This window comes from Misgurnus anguillicaudatus, chromosome 4, assembly GCF_027580225.2.
Source record: "Misgurnus anguillicaudatus chromosome 4, ASM2758022v2, whole genome shotgun sequence".
Classification (NCBI taxonomy): domain Eukaryota; kingdom Metazoa; phylum Chordata; class Actinopteri; order Cypriniformes; family Cobitidae; genus Misgurnus; species Misgurnus anguillicaudatus.
Window position 1 is genome coordinate 25,639,418 of NC_073340.2, and position 19,213 is coordinate 25,658,630.

Here is a 19,213-nt window from a genome sequence, read left to right on the forward strand (position 1 = left end):
CATTGCAATTAAATTTTTTTTACTTTTATTAAAGTAAACATGTACACTGTAAGCCCGGATAAGATGAGTTTACTTAAAAAAATGAAGCAAACTTGTTGCCCTAAAAAATTAATAACTTGAGTTTACTTAAACATATAAGCTGTTCTAACAACAATTTTAAGTTGAATAGACTTAAAACTCTTAGCATGGATTAGTTGACATTACTAGAAATTTGCGAGGAAACCCTTTGCACCATTTTCTAATCCTTTATATTACTTTTGGTGTTATAAATGGTATAATAACACAAAATTAATGACTGACTTTAAGTCAATCATTGAATAAATGTAATTCTCCAGAGACACACACAAAACTGTGTTTTTGACATACATTGTCAGTACTGTGGAGAAAAATACAATAAAATGTTTTTAACAGGGTTCATGTAGGGAAACACGAAACACCGATCACCTGAACGGTGACTTCACAAATTAATTTTTTAGTTTAATTGATTTTGTTTAAACGTTAAATTAACTATAATTTTTAAGTATTTGGTTCAAAACTCAAAATATTAAAGGTAGGGTATCAAATTTTGAAAAATGCTAACAGTAGCCGACTAGCAATGAAATCACGATGCCACCCTCCATTCAAATCGCCTTTCAAAGTCATGCTTCTTCAAAACACACGCACAGATCAGATGTCCACATCTCATGTCTCAAAACTTTGCAGTACAAAGTGAATTACATTACCAAAATAACCATCATAAACAACTGTTTTACATCAGAATTAGTTAAAGCACATTTTCGCTTGTCTAGACGTAGTAACAATATCGTTACGCTAATCCGTAAACGAACACAAATTTCATAAGCAACACAATATTTCATTAAAGTAGAATATCTGAATCCATCTCAATAAAAACATATCATGTACCTACCTTACCAAAATAAACAGTGCAACGACCCTTTGACTCCTGCAGCATGTTTGCATCACGTGGTAAAGCAGTAAAGTTACCGATGTTCATTTGGGTTTTTGCTCTTTGCTGATCCAGGCAGATTTTGCTGTTGTTGTTTTAAAAGATGTCTTTTATTTGTGGTTCCTGGGCAGGTTGTCAATTCAGGAAAGTTTGCCGTTCTCCCTCTGTTTACAGACGGGAGGTGAGCGCACGTGAACGCGCCGATGACGTATGGTGCACGGTGGCATTCAAATTACGCTAACGGATGAGGGACAAAAAAGGCAACGTCCGTTCGGACCGAGATCTATGATTGGTTGAACATTTTTTGGTCCTACGCCTTTCACAGATGACATAAATTTCTACAAATACATTTAAACAACTTAACATAGTGATTGCTATCAGGATGTTAGGAGACTTTTAACAAGCATAACTAAAAATGTTTCTGGAATAAATAAGTGATATATACTTCATTGTTTAAGTAAAGACAATATCTGGGTTAAGAGTGTAAATGTATTATGAAGTGCACAATAACAAGAAACAATGATGTATTTACACATTAGCCTGAACCAAGATTAGTAAATGCTGTAAAAATGTAGTTCATGACACCCAATGCATTCACGATTATGTACATAACCTTATTATTCGGGGGTTCTGCAAAGATCTGCAAACCTATAAAGATAATATATTAAACTATATAAACAAATTACTTTGACACAGACACTTTCTCCTAAATAGCAGTTTGGTTTTCATCTAAACATATATGAATCAGTGAGTTACAAGCGCTTCTGTAAAATGATCAGGTCTGGATAGCATAGGTCAGCAAAGATATCCCACGTGAAACAGTTAGAGAACAGCAAAGGCAACTTTTAACTAATTACCATAAGAATAAGCGAGACCATTGGGGATACATTCAAGTGCAATGCCTGAGAGAAAACTATGGCAGATGCAAATCAACTCTAAGGCCTGGAGCCCTGGGACCGCTAGCATTACAGCTGTAATATCAGGTGTGCATTTTGTACTAGAATGCACCCCATCTTAAAAGGATAGTTCACCCAAAAATGAAAATTTTGTCATTATTTACTCACGTTTATGTTGTTACAAACCTGTATAAATGTCTTTGTTCTGATGAACACAAAGGAGGATATTTTAAGAAATTTTTGTAACCTAACGGTTCGTGGACCCAATTTACTTTCGTAGTATTATTTTTCTACCTACCTAACTGAGGGCTGTGGGCCAAAAGAAAATGTTGCTGTTATATTAAAATTTATATATTAAATTAAAATATATAAAAATTAAAGTTGCCCTGATTTTTATAATTTTATAATATTAAAAATAAATAAGCAGACATTACCCTGTTTATGCATAACGAATGCAGTTATATTTTCAAATGTAACATTTTGCCAGTCATTTTTAAATTTTATTTTGACTGTGTGCCACTGCCTCAACATCTCCATTATTCGCCCATGGTACCCGAGTTCGTTGAGTTTCGTGACCTTCAAGAATGTATGTACATAAAAAATGTATTCACTTTAATTGCTTGCATTTAATTTAAATTTGCATTTTTGCAATGTACAAATAAAACAAAAAATGTTACATTTTATTTTAGAAACATCCACGTTAATGACGTTTTTTCTTATCTTACGTGGCATGATAGGCCAAATTAAAGGTCATTGTGGGCCAACTTTGTCCCTCGGGCCCTAGTTTGGGCACCTCTGGTTTAGAGGAATAAGTAAAACGTACCAATGCTTAAAACCCCACCTTTCAAAGATGTGCCAGCCAATCAGATGTTGTAGTGCATAATGATTGACGGCTAAAGAGTGTTTTTTTTTCTGGTTAGCTAAAAAGATAAGAGATTAGAACTGTCCAGTAAGATTTGTCATTTTGTACGGTAGGTACGTTCGGTACATTAAGCCCTTGCATTTGTTTAAAAATGGTCATTGTGTAATAAAATATATGTCGTGTTCCTCAAACATTGGCAGTTTCTCTAACGAAAGGCACGCAAACTAGCTCTCAACTTTACACGCATCCTGTGTAACTACGACCCCTTGTGACTCGTTATGTAATTACATAGGAAAAGGGGGAGAGAGGGGTAAACTGAACTGTAATGTGTCTTTAGTGTGCAGTGGCTGACAAGTGCACTTCTGCCTGTAGGCTGTGTCGTCGGCTCCTTCAAGGGCACGACAAGGTTTACAATACGCAAAAGAGGTCAAATTCATCAGCGATGGCGCATCAAAGGCGATTTCTCCAGGTAAACTTTGCTCATTATACACCACGCTTCGCATTTAGTCCAGTTTGACACACAATAGGTTGAGCGCCTGGCTTAGCATGCTAGCATGAGCACTAATGCAAGGAAGGTACTTTACCGGCAGAACCACGCGACTTCAAATTCAAATAGAAATGCGTGATATTGAATTGATCTTGTGCAAGGGATTTAAAGACTTCAAGTACATTAAAGCCACGAGCATGCATGTATCACAGCGTCACTTTATTACAAACATACCGGTTATAGTTGCGATGTATCTGAGCTTTGTAATCGCGTGTTTTGTTTGTGAATGCGGTTCACAGCAGAAAGACAGCAGTTCGCAGTTTGGTCTCGCTCAACGTGGTTAAGCAGACATGCAAACAGACAGACAGACTGTAGCATGCGGCTAACGTGAGAACATCAGAGCAAGCCCTGACAGCAGCGGAGGCGCGTGTAGTTCATCTAATGATGATGATGTCAAATCCTGCATGATGATGCAGTGGCTTTATATTACTAAAAAGATTAGATTAAATTTCTATTAAAGCTTAAGTTGTTGAATAAAGACATGTTATCCGCCTGGTTGACAGGTTACAGTTTGCAGTACTGAAAAATCATCACAGAAATATTCATGAATTTATTGTTCATAATGGTATTTGTTATGGAACCATAATGTTATTGTTTATCAGCAGTGTAATCACAGTTATATACGATGACAACATTAAAAGTTACTCACAAAAAATAAAAAAATAAAAATTATTCACAGAAATTATTACAGGAAGCCACGCCTCCTTCAAAACGCATGAACTCTGCTTAAAGACGGTTTCAGCAGTAACAGCATACAAAAGCTGCTGTCGTGGTCCGCACGTAACTTCCGGTAAACTTCGCTAAGAATAAATAACAACAAAGATCTTTAAACGTAGTTTATTTATATAACAAGCAAAAAAACAACACATAGATTACCTAGGAAACCAAATCATTTGTTATTTTCGACGAGGCATTTGTTCAAGAGATCAGTTTAGAAACTAGTAATACCAAAAAAAAAAAACGAAACCGGAAGTAAAGTTCGGATCCAGACGTATCGCGTCAGCCAACGTGCGACCATTGAAACCGTCTATAGCTACTTAATGATTTAGACAGGGTTTTTTTTTCTTTATAGCCGTTGTTTAGACTGTATTTGTTTTCACATCCTTCTCTTTTGTCATGTTTTGTCGGTTCAGGAGTAACATACGGTAGTCGCTTTTAGTAGTCTATTCTCGCTTGGTATGCATGGCATAATACAACATGCAGGGTTGCCAAACAAAACCAGCCTAATGGGTAATCAAAACTAGCTTAATAATGCAATTGTGCCAACATTTAATGATCCTGCACCTTTCACAAAAGAGAGAATTTTTTTATATAAAAATATTTAGACCACTTTAATTGGCGATTTAATTTTTTGGCCCAAATCTCCTACCCCGCCTTTAAGTAAGATTAGTAGTTAAACAATGCACTGTACTGTAAGGCTTTATTCAGTCCCATAAAGTGTGTCAACATTTGATTGTCATTGTCCTTTGTGTGTCTTTTGTTCAGATGAACAGATTGCGAGACGGATTAACCCACTGGCCCCATTGCTGGTGGTTTTTTTTCATTAGATTGCATTGTGCTTAAAAACTAATGGCAGCTTTTGTGGTTTGCTGTATATTGACATGGAGAGTTTTTTGTTGATAGTGTCGGTGACCGTTTTCCAACTTTGTCACCAAATGTCAAGGACCCTAGTTAGCACATAGTATCTCTCTTTACTGGGCAAGTATGATTTGTTTTGTCAGTGTGACATTTTTAGGTTATAACGGAAGAGATCAAGCTAGAATTTCAATATCAGCATAGGCTTTATTTAGCAACTTTTTAAATATTGAAATTTTATGATTATTTGACATTTTGGCTCTCTGAACAGGACTATCTTTGCTGGCTTTGACATTCAACCAGGCTCTCTTAAAAAAACATGAGGGGCATTCGCACTGCCTGAACTATTTTGTAGTTCCAGAATCATTAACAGGAAGTACCTGCTTTTTGATGCTGTCAAACCGCAAGAACTAGAAATGATTTAAGTTCAGGAACACATTTTGGTGGGTTTAAATTAGCTCCTTCTTTGGATTAGGGTCTAACCAGTACAACCTGAACTGTGTGTTTATTGGCCATAAACATGCCTTACAAAATAGGCTGTGCAATTAATCCTTTTGGATTAAATTTTTTTATTCAAACAATTACAAAAAATTATCTGGGGAAAATAATTATTATGCGATTAAAATTTAAATTGCATGCTGCTGGACTGATGTGTTTGTAATAGGGGTGTAATCACACAGTTCATTACAAAGCGATCCAATATTGATTCTGCAGTGGTCTCTTTTGAGAGATTTTTCTTAAAAAAAAAAAACTGATCAACATGTTCAGGAGCGAGGACACTGCGTGTTGCATGAACAATATTACGTGCAGTGTTAAACACGCTTGTCTTCTGTCTCTTTGGCTGTGTTTTGCTGCTACCCCGCTTTGTTGCTGCATCGCATTCACTTGCTGATACTAGCAGATGGAAAAAAATTAAAATGCGCACTTTGGCGGAAATGCGTAGATGGACTTTACATCAAGGAATGAGGATGCGGAGAATGACAAAATAAAGGTGTCTCATACCGATATTTTATGTGTGGCATCGATGCATCCATATTGGTTTATCGTTATACCCCTTGTTTGTAAGGCACCTCGAACGCACCGCTGCTTTGACACGTGTAGCCCAATGCAACACTTACTTAATAAAAAGGTTAAATAAATGCATGTTTTCAAAGTCACGGAGTAATCATTTTAAATAACCGTGTTTATGATTTTTACCAAAATAATCATGATAATGATTTTGCCATAATCAAGCAGCCATAATACAAAACACTACCAGCTATATTTTTTTAACGCTTTAGTCCAAAAATGTTAAACATAAAATAAATATTGAGCTATCCTCCACTGTTTACAGCAAGCGTGCCGCACAAGCCCTGAAAAGTAAAGCCAAAACTTCTTGATTGCCCCCTGGTGACTGGTTCTAGTATAGGTCATAAATCCTGCCTCCCCCATGTTATTTAATGGGACTTGAGACCAACTAAACTATTTAATTACACTTCAAATATCTTTTTTCCGAAGATACTGTAGTTTTTGTCACGCTGATGTAAATTCAGTGTTTGTTTTTAAAATAAGTTTGTTTTTAGTTAGCTATTCAATGCTATAAAAACGGTGGTGTGATGTAATGATTGACAGCTGTGATATGCGCATTCTGCGAGGGCGGGGCCATGATTTCGCCTCTTTACTTCCTGCTCACTACTGCGCAGGACTGGTCCCAAATCGCTACTGCGCAGGCCCAAGATGTCAGTGGCATATTGTGACTCTAGTTGTTTCTCAAAGTCAAGGAAGGATCCTCGGAAGCCAGAATTTCGAGGATGCTACGTCATCGACATCCGTCGAAGGACTGTTCCAATTTTGAGGATCCTCGGAATCTCAACCAGGAGTCCTTCGTTCTGAAAATATCCCATGTACAGGAAAGGATGCATATGTGTACCCTTAACGCTCTCAAATCACCCACAATCCTATGCGCGCAGCGCTGAAAGCACACCTTTTCACTGACGTCCATTTTTTGTGTTCTCCGAATGCTAAAGAGGAGCCTCGCCTAGCCTGTGAAGGAAGTGACTTGGAGGGACCAGTCCTGCCAAGGAAGTATCCTTGACATTGAGAAACTTCACTTTTCACCAATGGAAGAAAGCGAACGGGCGTCATCCATCTTTTTTTTACAGTCTATGGTTTCAGGGGATGTAATCTTCGGTCATGTTTTCTAACAAAGTATGCACACAGCGCACTGTGGTAATGACAGTTTGATCTGTTTGAGTATTAAAATTTGTTTTCCTTGTAAAATTAGTTTAGCCCACGTACAGATTATTCACATTTCACAAAAAGCTGATAAGTTTTCTTTAAAAACTGTTGTTATTTTGTGTCGAGTCTTCCTTGCGCACCTTTCAACCTCTAATCAAGTATGGTGTATATCTTCTTTCTGTCATGACTATTTACATGATGATGTGGTGACAGTATGCAAGTATTTGCAAATGTGTATTAGGGAAACAAGCTTATTGTTTTGGTACAGATTGCTGTCTGGTTGTTTCCTGTTTCACCCATCCCTGCGTGAATGCAGATCGGCCATCAATACGAATGTTACGTCACTGAGTACATAAGGTCAGAGTCCCAACTGGAGGTCCGAATGCCACCAGGAAAATAATACTGGGAAATATTCAGTTCTTGGAAAAGCGTCCCAGTACTCGTCTCTCTAAATTAGTTCCAGAACAAAGCGGTCTGAAAGCGGCTATGAGCCTTTCTCCAGCCTCCATTCTCAGCGGTGTTCTAGTCACCCATTGGTGCAAAACACATCAGGCAAGGCAGGCAGAGTTCAATGAACTTTCATTTAGCAGCTGCGGCGTGGCTCACTATGCACTTCTCTCACTCACTCTCTTACTTTTTTTGCTCTCCACAGGCTCATTCTGCCTCTTGTTTGGAGTTGTTATTCATTGTCGAAGAGATTATTCTCTATCCCCCCATACCCCTTACTTGGTTTGCTCCGCTCATACAAATACACTCTTTTTGGCAATCTGACTTCCTCCCTATTCAGAACATGTGATAGAGCGATCCTAAGTACATTAAAGTCACCCAAGCATTATTTGCAAAAGTATATAGTTTGTCCTTCAATTTCTAGTTTATCATTACATGTTTTTGCATTTGGCAGACTTGCAGTCCATTCAAAGCATGCATTTGTATCACTGTGTGTGTTCCCTGGAGATCCAAAACCCAACTTTTGTGTTGCTAATGCAATGTTATACCAATAGAGCTAAATGTTAATAATAAGCAGAGCAGTGTCTTTCTTTGTGTTTAATGCACAAGAGAATCAAGAATAACATGTTGCAGCCTCAGTGTATTCTGCTGAGAATTAAACTCCCATGGCAGGTTCTTTAGTGCCCTTGTGGGTTTGCTGATGGGGTGTTTTGATGAACTGCAGTCACAGAAGTATACTGCAATAACCCACAATAATACTGTACCACAGTGAAACACTTCCTCTTTATCCTCTGAGCATGGCAGCTTGTGTTGCTAAAAATGCGGCACAAAATTTGTACATGTATATGTACGGCTTTCTCGAGTATTTCAGCGTAGTCGATGCAAGACTTTCACACGCTTGCAAAATGAAACAAAAATGAAAGAGGTGGCGTGCAGCCGGTTTAGTTTTATCAATGATAGCCTAAAGACGGCTCCGAACAGTGTGGGTTTGCGCTATAAGTCATTTCCGATGAAAATACATTGTGCTCTCTACATCACACATTAGATCAATATGCAGAGAGTAGGCCGTCTTTTGTGGCTGCTCGAACATATCTGACAAATTGTGAAAAGGCAATCTGGTCGGATGTGTTTTCGTCGACTATCTCTGAATGTGGTCGAAAGTGGATGAGCTCAAAACGTTTTACACACCATTTACAAATGTATTTACTATCGTCCACTTGTGATCCGATTGACAAAAATGCATCTTAATACCAGGTGCAGGGTTCCCACAGGTCCTTGAAATCCTTGAAAGTTTGTGAATCTGGGGGAAGAAATTCAAGGCTCTGGGAAGTTTTTGAAAATATACATTCATAGATACAGGTAATTGAAAGTGCTTGAATCTATTTTATGCAGGAAGTTTACTGAAAAAAAAAATCCATATTATTCCCTGTGTAGTGTAGGATAATATCATAAAAATTCTAGACTTTTTAAGCACACATGCTAAACTGTTCACTTTAAATGCTTATATCTTCTGAATCTGAATTTTCATACAAAAATGTTTTTTGCATAGTTGTGGTTGACACATGAAAATGTCTGGAGTTACGTATGTAACTCTTTGGCTATATTTCAGAGAGCGATATACTTTCTGGCTCCTGCATCACCCTGTCTTTGTGGTTAAGCCTCATCATTGGTTGAATTTGATATACACATTCAGACGCACTTATCCCTGGAGACGTCCCCAAAGTGTCACCGCAGCGATGCAGCAAGAGTTCCCTTGAAATTGAACTGTAACAATGTATCTTAAAAGGTAACCTTGGTCTCACTTGAAATGTGTCCCCACATTTAGTCCTTGAATTTGAGGGTATTGCACCTGGAAAGTCCTTGAAAGGTCCTTGAATTTGAAGTTAACTAATGTGTGGAAAGCCTGCAGGTGTAAACAGGGCCTATGTGATGGCCATATATTAAAGCAACACCAAAGAGTTTTTTTTACCTTAAAATAACGCTTCCAAAACAGTTTCAGTCGTTCATCCACTCTAAACAGGGTGAACAGCACTTTCACATTCGCTTTGCAGCCCTCTATCGGCCAAAACCGCACTAAAGAAGTTTCCAACCATCGGGTAGCGGTCCTGTAGTCCGAGTGAATACTACAAAAACTTGTTTTACGGCAGACCTACAATCCAATCAGAGCCAGCTATGCCTCAGTATTTATGACAGTGGGTAATGGACAATTACGCTTCTAACCTGTAGGGGGAGCAAAGAGCCAAAACTCTTTGGTGTTGCTTTAAAGAGCACCTATTTCATTGCTAAAAAACGTTATTTTGTGTATTTGGTATAACACAATGTGTTTGCATGATTTATGGATAAAAAACACATTATTTTCCACATACCGTACCTTTTTATAGCTCCAGATTTGACCCTCTTCCTGAAATGGATGGATTTGAAAAGCTATGTGTCCCTGATTGGCCAGCTAATCTTTACTTGTGATTGGTCTGACTACCTCTGACGTCAGCAGGAAATGTGACGCTCCTTACCATGTTTGAAAGATTCGGTTGCTAATAGGGGGGCCATTCGTGCCAGTTCTGCCGGACACGTCCCGAACATGTTTTCGGGTTCGTTCTCCGGAAGTCGCGTTGCTCGACCACATACGTCATCACATTTCAGTTAAAATACATTAGAAAATTAAGATTTATTTCTTTTAAGACATACAATCATTGTAGTTTCATTCTTACCTTGAAATGTAACGGTTGCTTTTCTGAAATTAAACCCGAAATATTAAACCTTGATGACGTATGCGGTCGACCAACGCGACTTCCGGAAAACGAACCCGAAAACATGTTCGGGACGTGTCCGGCGGAACTGGCACGAATGGCCAGCCAGTGGCCACCCTAGTTGCTAACAGGAGTTAACTTACAGGCTGTAAGTCCGAAGCGATCACCAATCCCAGGAAGTAAACTGTTACCTACAATCTGTGTGTTTGTTGTAGTCCAAGAAAAGAGATTTACGTTGGAGACGATAACTCGCATCATCGATTACTTTGGAGTTTTTACGTTTTGCATATCGACATGTACTTAGGGCTGCAGCTATCGATTATTTTTGTAATCATCGAGTGGTCGGGGGTGTTCACTGGTGTGCTCACACAAAAATCGCTGCAAAAGATGCTTTCCAACAGCTGTTTTAGCATTTGTGGTTAACCTTTTTTTCCAAACGCCTCACACCCGTACATTCTTCCGCTTAGAGCTTGAATAATAGACACTCCAGCCCAGGTGGTGGCGCTAATCCGCCATTGCCATTGCAAGAAAAGAAACAAAGTTCCCGGCACGGAGTAATACCCATACCTCACAGCACATCTAATACAAGTCAATGGAGTTGGCAAAAACTATGATAAATCCTGTTGGAATGCGTATTTTGCAGCGATTTTTGTGTGAGCATACCAGTGAACACCCCTGACCACTCGGTGAGTTTCACGTCTTTGTAAACGAAAGTTTAATGCATTTTAGGAAGGATTGTTCCAGTGCACCATTAAACCCATTGTAAAGGTGGGAGGTGAAACACAAATACCAAAAATTCTCGGGACAGCCGCATATGTCCAAATTTCAGTCAAAACCGTTCTATTTCATCATAAACAATCTAAAAACAGGGCTTTAAGTGTAAAATACCGAACTTGTCCTTTAATCAAGTAACTCGATGAATCGTTTCAGCCCTACATGTACTAATACACACCTACACACCAAAGGAAATGTAAAAATGTGAATCGGACCATTGGTGCTCTTTATAGGAATAGTTAATCTAAATATGAATTTTATTAGTATTAACTGTTTTCCCGCCAATGACGAGTTATCTTGTCATTCCGCAATACCACTATTATCTACAAGGTGGCACTCTTCCGCATCTTATAAAACCCGGAAGTATTGCTCTAGGGCAAACAGCTGTAAGTCCGTCTAAATTTTGAGTCAAAAAGTCCTTCACAAAAATGGAATTATCTCAACTTTTTGCTCAAAGTTTTGTGTTTTCTAAAGAAACCACCCATATTTGAGAGGTGATAAAAAGAGAACTAATGAAGGTAGGATGAAACTTTTTTTTTAAGCAGAGGGTTTGTTCTTTCATTTAATATATTGTATGTTTATATATTTAAAGAGGAGCATTTTCTTGAAGGCATTAAACTTTTGTGAAAATCATGAAAAATGCTGGCGGGGAAAGAGTTAACCGTTATTTTAATCGTTTTATTAAATACAAACTGCTTTTGGTCTATGGCCTATGTTTGGCACTGTGAAGGTTTTACAGAGTTTCAGGTCCCATTTTGTGACCTATCGGTGGAAAGTTCCTATTACTTTAATATAGCCTTGGACATAGATGCATGTTGCACCATTGCTCTGCATGTGCACTGAAAGGTTACATACTACACAAGTCTTTTTCCACGACTCATCTTCCAGAAATGTATCACTTTGCAAGAGCGCAACTCCGTCCTGGACAGCTGCGTACATGCACCCCTCTTAAGAATAGCTTAATGTTTTAGGGCAGGCGGCAGGCTATAACCCTGTAACCTGACAACAGAGAGCGGCCGGTCTCATCCACGGGTCAGCAAATAAGAGGATGTAAACCAAGAGATTAGCTGTAGGTCATATCAAACATAATGGAAAGAAGTCTGTGTCTCTCTCTATTTGGGCACCTTACGACTAGATTCATTGCTGTCAGGATTCACCCAGATTCACCTGTCAGGTTTTTTTACCCCAAGGCAGAAAAGATAACAATGTGAGGTGATTTACAGATTAACTAAATCTGATTATCTGTCATTAACAGTTGTATGAGTCACCCCATGTGTTTTTATGTCTGCAGTTTCTTTTTCCAACATTAATATTTCATAAATTGTGAAATCAAACGTTGATGCTCTTAATATCATAACTAGGTTGACACTTTAGCTTGGATTTCACCAATAGGATTGATTATGACTTAACTGTGATCTTTGCCATTCTTTCTGCTTAAATTCATCGGTTTTCCTGTAACCACCTCGGCAGGTTTCTCACCTGGTTTTTGTGCCAAAATGGGTGGAGCACATCATCCGACATTCCTTTCATTCAAACGCAGTTCAGCTGGAGGTGGTTTTCTTAATATACAGCTTTTTTGGCTTTCTGTGAGATATTTTTCCGGCTCGACTCGAGTGATGTATTGTGAAAAGGTGTAATAAGAGCTCAGACCGCAGCAGCAGCATGACCTTCAGTAAGAGGAAGGCTATGGACTTACTCTTACTTAATATTTTTTCTGTCCTACAGTTTTGTTGTTGATATTCATTTTGAAGTGAGGGGATGGATGTCTGCATGGTCCTGGGAGGTCCGGATAATGTTCTCCTGGCCAATAATCCGGACGCTGGAAGTGGCGGTTTGAAGCATGCCTGTGATGAGCAGGTAAGATTAAAGCTTGTCCAACACGGTCTCATGGCATGTCGTAAATTTTTAAGGTGACTACTTTGTAGGTTGTAGTATGATTTACTTGTGCCCCTAAAGACATTGGGTTTATTAGATGGTTAATTTTTGCTTTTTTAATAATTGTTTGTTTTTGTACTATTCACATCATAGTAATTCATACAAAATTTTGTAAAATATTTAAGGTTTTCCATGAGATCTGGTTGGTTTGTCACTAGTTAAGACTTTATTATTACTATTGCTTATATGTAAAAACATACAGTTTTCTTTCTTAGCATATAAATCCCTTTAAGGGATAGTTCGCCCAAAAATAAATATTGTGCCATCATTTACTCACTCTCGTGTTACAAACCTGTATTAATTTCTTTGTTCTGCTAAGCACAAAGAAAGATATTTGTAATGGAGTAGGAAACAGAAGCACCATTGACTTCCATAGTAGGAAAAATTCTACTATAGAAGTCAGTGGTGCTTAAAAAGCCTGAATTTTCCTTTTTGGGCAAACACAATGTATTTGAAAGGTTAACATTAATGGAGCTTGTTGAATTGAGCCACGTTTTAGTTTTCTGATGGGATAAAATCATTAAGGAGGAAGTGGAATCTTTTGATCAAAATCCATAGCAATGAGTGATAAGAATACCTTGTGGTAATTTTTTTCATTTTATACACTTGCGTAATGCAGGACAGAAGCTCCAGCCCATCTGTCTTTCGTTCTGTGACCACCAAATGTAAAGAGGGTCTGCTAAACCGCAAGAGACCATTTGTTGGAAGATGCTGTCACTCCTGCACACCTCAGAGTCAGGTTAGTTTCTTGACAATTTTGTAATTTTTCCATGCTGTACAAACAAGACACATCCTTGCATCTAAATGTGCTGTTTTACAATTGGTTTTTAATGTATTGTGCAAAATAACACACATATTTGTCGTGGTGTGATGTGTCAAGCAGTTTATTCAGCATATTGCATCATGAGCGCTCCGTTTTGGTGATGGCATATCGGGTTAAGAAAAAGAAACACAAAAAATGCAACTCGACACGATTGTGTTTCGTTCTGTTCTTTTGAGCTGCGTCCTTGGTAAACCGCTTCATACTGTATTTTAGTGGTCTTGACAATTTTTTTCATGAAAGCCACATCCAGTCATAAATAGCATGTCTGCTTATGAGTCCGCCATCCCTGAACATACAATATGCAATGCAGTAAATAAAAAAGTGGAATCATTCTTTATTATTTACCAGTCAAATATGGATACGAGACAAGATGATATCCCATAATAACAAAAAACAGCATTGCCTTAAAGGATTAGTCCATTTTCTTAAAAAATTTACTCACCACCATGTGAGTAAATTTGATGTCTTTCTTTGTTCAGTCGAGAAGAAATTATGTTTTTTGAGGAAAACATTCCAGGATTTTTCTCATGTTAATGAACTTTAATGGACCCCAAAAAATTGCAGTCTTTAAAATTGCAGTTTCAAAGGACTCTAAACGATCTCAAACGAGGCATAAGGGTCTTATCTAGCGAAACAATTGTCATTTTTGACAAAAAATATGCACTTTTAAACCACAACTTCTCTTCTTCCTCTGGTCCTGTGACGCACCAACGCGACCTCACGTAATACGCAATCACGTCAAGAGGTCACGGATGACGTATGCGAAACTACGGCGCAGTGTTTTCAAGTGTGGAGAAAGAGCACCGTTCCGACGTTGTTTTATGTGGAATGATACTAATTAATTCCTTTGTGTCAGTTTATGGTTTAAAATGGTCCGAAAATGTGCGTTTCATATATGTAACACGTGACCTTTCAACTTCATTACGCAATTACGTGAGGTCGCGCTGGCGCGTCACAGGACCGGACATAGGCGAGAAGTTGTGGTTTAAAAGTGCATATTTTATATTTTTCTTGCCAAAAATGACAATTGTTTCGCTAAATAAGACCCTTATGCCTCGTTTGAGATCGTTTAGAGTCCTTTGAAACTGCAATTTAGTGTTTGGGTCCATTGAAGTCCATTAAAATGAGATAAATCCTTGAATGTTTTCCTCAGAAAATATAGTTTCTTCTCGACTGAACAAAAAAAGACATCAATATTTTGATTGACAAAGTGGTGAGTAAATTATCTGGATTTTTTTTAAGAAAATGGACTAATCCTTTAATGCTAAGCATTGTTATAATGTGCGTAAGCAGTGCCCCCCGAACCACTAGGGGGCTCCCTTGATCTTTCTTTTAAAGCAGAGCTTGAAATGTCATATGAGAATCACTCTGTGCAAGTGCTGCATGCAGTTGAATACGCTTATCGACATGCGTCTTGATATAATAGGTATGGATTTCTAACAAACGTCGCGTCTGTAGCAGAAAATACAGATAAAGCGCATCACTGCGTGATCATATTACCATATTGTTTACTGCCATGCAAGTCACAAATTAAATCTTTGCGAGCCACGCAACTGCTGTATGTTAACTTAGTCATCTGGTTAATTGAAATTTTGTTTTGCAGGAGAGGCTGTTCAATCCCAGCATCCCCTCACTGGGACTCCGTAATGTGATTTACATCAATGAAACGCACACAAGGTAAAGCCAACCTTTGTTAGGGGGTTATTCCCACAAATGCCTGACCGCTTTCCTCATTTTATCACAAGAATCATTATAGTACATTCTGCTTGGATACGCACCTTTTACCATTGCATTTTGTAGTATAAAAACCTCATTTCATTTATGATACATCATTAATACCCTAGTTGTTCAGATGAAGTTACCAACCAGATGACCCAGCCTCTGTTTACATACAGGAGTCGGATGAACGGTTGTAGGTTTCGATGTGGAGTGGAAAGTCAGGAAATAAATAATTAAGTCTGTTTTTCTGAGGATAGTATGTGTCCAGGTCACGTGACAAAAGGTGGTCCGACCTAGTACTGTCAATCACAGGATGTGGACAGTGTAATATTGCATAACTAATTTGATGAGATTGGTGTGTGTTTTTAAGACAAATTTTTGTATTTTTCTCACTATACACAGCTACTTTAATTTTATATTATGCAGACACAGAGGTTGGCTTGCACGGAGGTTGAGTTATGTGCTCTTCGTCCTGGAAAGAGATGTCCACAGGGACATGTTCGCCCGCAACGTGGTGGAGAACGTGCTCAACAACAGCAGGTACCACCAACAGGCTATATGGGAGAGGTACGGGGGGTATAAATAAGCATCATGATTCACTGTATCCTTGCTTTAGGTTGGAAAGCGCTATTATCGAAGTAGCGGCCGAGTCTGAAGATGATCCCAAAGCTGACAGTAAGGTCAGACGGAAAGCCAGAGGATTTCTGCAGGAAATGGTGGCCAATATCTCACCTGCCTTCATCAGGTAAAGTTTTAACAGAGCTGAGTTTTCAGTATTAGCTGCAAAGCAGCCCTGAATGAACTCACTGAATCTATTAGAATGGTTACTTAATCATTTGATTCACTAAACCTTATCTGACTCAGTTGTTTTGTGTCAGCATTCATACAGTATATATCTTATTTTCGTTATAAACAGGGTTCCCACGGGTCCTTGGAATCCATGAAAGTTTGTGAATCTGGAGAAAAAATTTAAGGCCCTGGGAAGTTATTGAAAATATGCATACATAGATACATGTCATTGAAAGTGCTTGAATCTATTTTATGCAAGAAAGATTTCTGGAAAAAATCCATATTACCCCTGTAGTGTAGGATAATTTCATAAAAATTCTAAAATTTTTAAGCACACGTAATTTCCAGGAAAACATGTTTGACGCACTTAGAGGTTTCGCGTCTGAGCTCTTCAGTTCTTCGGTTGCATCGTGTGACTTATTTTTAAGAATAAATGCATTGGGGGAAGTAAATGGGTGCATTTGGAGCTCATTTGCTTGCTACTAGACTTTATTTATTTTTCTTTAACCCAAGATCTTTTCTTTTATTCAGATTAACAGGATGGGTGTTGTTGAAGCTGTTCAATGGATTTTTCTGGAGCATTCAGATACATAAAGGTCAACTGGAGATGGTGAAGAAAGCAGCATCAGAGGTCAGACATCGACTCTGCACAACACTGCTTCTTATCTGGACTACCACAACCAAAACATCCCAATACAGACATAGATAGATAAAACTGTTGTCGTACACATTTTTAAAATGACAAAAAGTTAAAGGACCAGTGTGTAGATTTTAAGCGGCATCTAGTGGTGAGACTGTGAATTTTAACCAACGGCTCAGTTCACAGCTCACTTCTCCCTTTCGAAACGCATACTGAAGCTACCGTAGCCGCCACAGGACAAACACGTCAATGTTTGAGACAATGTATTGACAAAACATGCTCTATATAGCAGTTTGTCCATTTACGGTACATTCACACAGGGCGTAAGCTTAATGGGTGACGTCATGCGTTACTGAATTGTGGATCCTTCGCGTCACTGCTGTTGTTTTCGGCAGAAGTTGAACTTTTCTCAACTTTTCAAGCGCCAACACGTGTGTCAGCCAATCAGATCGCCTTATGCAAATAAACTAGTGCTAGCCAGCCAATTAAGTTTATGCAAGACTGGAACTGTGAGTGGCCCGCAATGACCTTTAATTTGGCCCGTTATGCCACGTGAGATGAGGAAAAAGGATAAACGTCATTGACGCAGATGATCATATTTCAAATTAAAATTGTAAAATTAAATTTTATTATTATGTAAATTAGGGATGCACCGATATGGAAATTTTGGCCGATATTGATAACTCTTTATATTTGGGGGGCGATAACCGATATATATATATATATATATATATATATATATATATATATATATATATATATATATATATAGGCCGATAAATATTCATATTATTTTCACAATGAAAAACTCCCAGACCGCGGACATCTTGTCTTTGCGCTAGACTAGCATACTCTTCTTAAGCCCGCAACACGTGTCATCTTCGTGCTATGTCACAGAAAGCACCAATCAAAACTCCACATGGCCAGCAATGAGCAAGTGAAGTAGTTCAACAAACCAAAATAATCCATCATTTATCGGCTTTCATTTATCGGCCTAATTTTGCTAACAGACCGATAACCGATAATATTACAAATAAGCAATTATCGGCCGATATATCGTGCATCCCTAATGTAAATTGCAATTAAATGCAAGGAATTAAAGTGAATCATTTTTGTTTTGATGTACATGCATACTTGAAGGTGTATAGCATGCATCACGAAACTCAACAAACGCAGGTACTATAATCTAATAATGGAGAGGTCGAGGCTGTAGCATATGGCGACCTTCATGTAAGGAGACCCACAGTGTATGTAGATAAAAACGTCTCAATCCAAGATAATTAAAACAATAAAGTGAATTTAATAAGGTGTAAGGTCTTTATACACCACTGATAAAAAAGTTATGTATATTATATTGCATTTCTATCAAAAACTACACAATGCACCTTTAATGAGAGGACGATTAAAGAAAAGAGCTTTATGTAGCAAGTCTTCATGCGTCTTACTCCGTGTCTTTCCTGTGTTTCAGTACAATGCTCCACTGGTCTTTCTTCCTGTTCACAAGTCCCACATAGATTACCTGCTCATCACCTTTATCCTCTTCTGTCACAACATCAAAGCCCCTCACATCGCCGCCGGCAACAACCTCAACATCCCTATTTTAAGGTAAAAGTGGGGACAACTATGTTAAAAACGTTAAAATACATATACGTGACAATGGACATTGTAAATGACATTCTCCCTTTTTTCTCAGGACGCTTATACGCAAACTTGGAGGTTTCTTCATTCGCCGTAAACTCGATGAGACGTCGGATGGAAAGAAAGACGTGTTATACAGATCACTGTTACATGCAGTAAGACCTTTTTGTGTATTTTAGAAGGGGCCTTTTTTAGTTTACACATTTTTTTCACAAGTGTCTTATAGCTCAATTGGTGTAGCATTACATTAGCAATGCAAAGGTGATGGGTTTGAATCCTTGAAAACACATACTGATTAAACCCTATGCCTTGAATTAGGGCTGCACAATTATGACAAAAATCATAATTGTCGGATATCCACCTTGATATAATAAACATTGATATGAATGTTTTATTTATTGTTTTATAACTTTCTGTGAAGCAGCTGCATGGTCAATTTTAAACATTCAAAAATAAAAATTGTAATGTAAATAACGAATAATTATGGAAGTTATGTTGTTAGTAAAAAATCTAAAATGAATGGATATTGCTGTAATTGATACTTTTGTCGATTATGTAATTGTTTCACACGTAATTGTAATCTTAATTAGTTTATTGACTTATTGTGCAGCCCTACTTGAATGCACTTTGGCTAGAAGTGTCAGCCAAATTGTTGTTG

General features: G+C 38.1%; 1 protein-coding gene across 1 annotated transcript in view; it reads left to right on the forward strand.

The window, feature by feature from the left end:
* The first annotated feature begins 3,002 nt into the window (after positions 1-3,002).
* The window catches only part of gpam (glycerol-3-phosphate acyltransferase, mitochondrial), a 37,899-nt gene continuing 21,688 nt past the window's right edge, over positions 3,003-19,213 (forward strand). Inside the window, exons 1-9 of the mRNA XM_073867056.1 lie at positions 3,003-3,173; positions 12,737-12,868; positions 13,566-13,685; positions 15,373-15,446; positions 15,915-16,028; positions 16,105-16,233; positions 16,809-16,908; positions 18,386-18,522; positions 18,611-18,710. Of these exons, the coding sequence (XP_073723157.1) occupies positions 12,770-12,868; positions 13,566-13,685; positions 15,373-15,446; positions 15,915-16,028; positions 16,105-16,233; positions 16,809-16,908; positions 18,386-18,522; positions 18,611-18,710 (873 nt within the window). The 5' untranslated portion in view covers positions 3,003-3,173; positions 12,737-12,769. The remainder of the gene's footprint in view (positions 3,174-12,736; positions 12,869-13,565; positions 13,686-15,372; positions 15,447-15,914; positions 16,029-16,104; positions 16,234-16,808; positions 16,909-18,385; positions 18,523-18,610; positions 18,711-19,213) is intronic.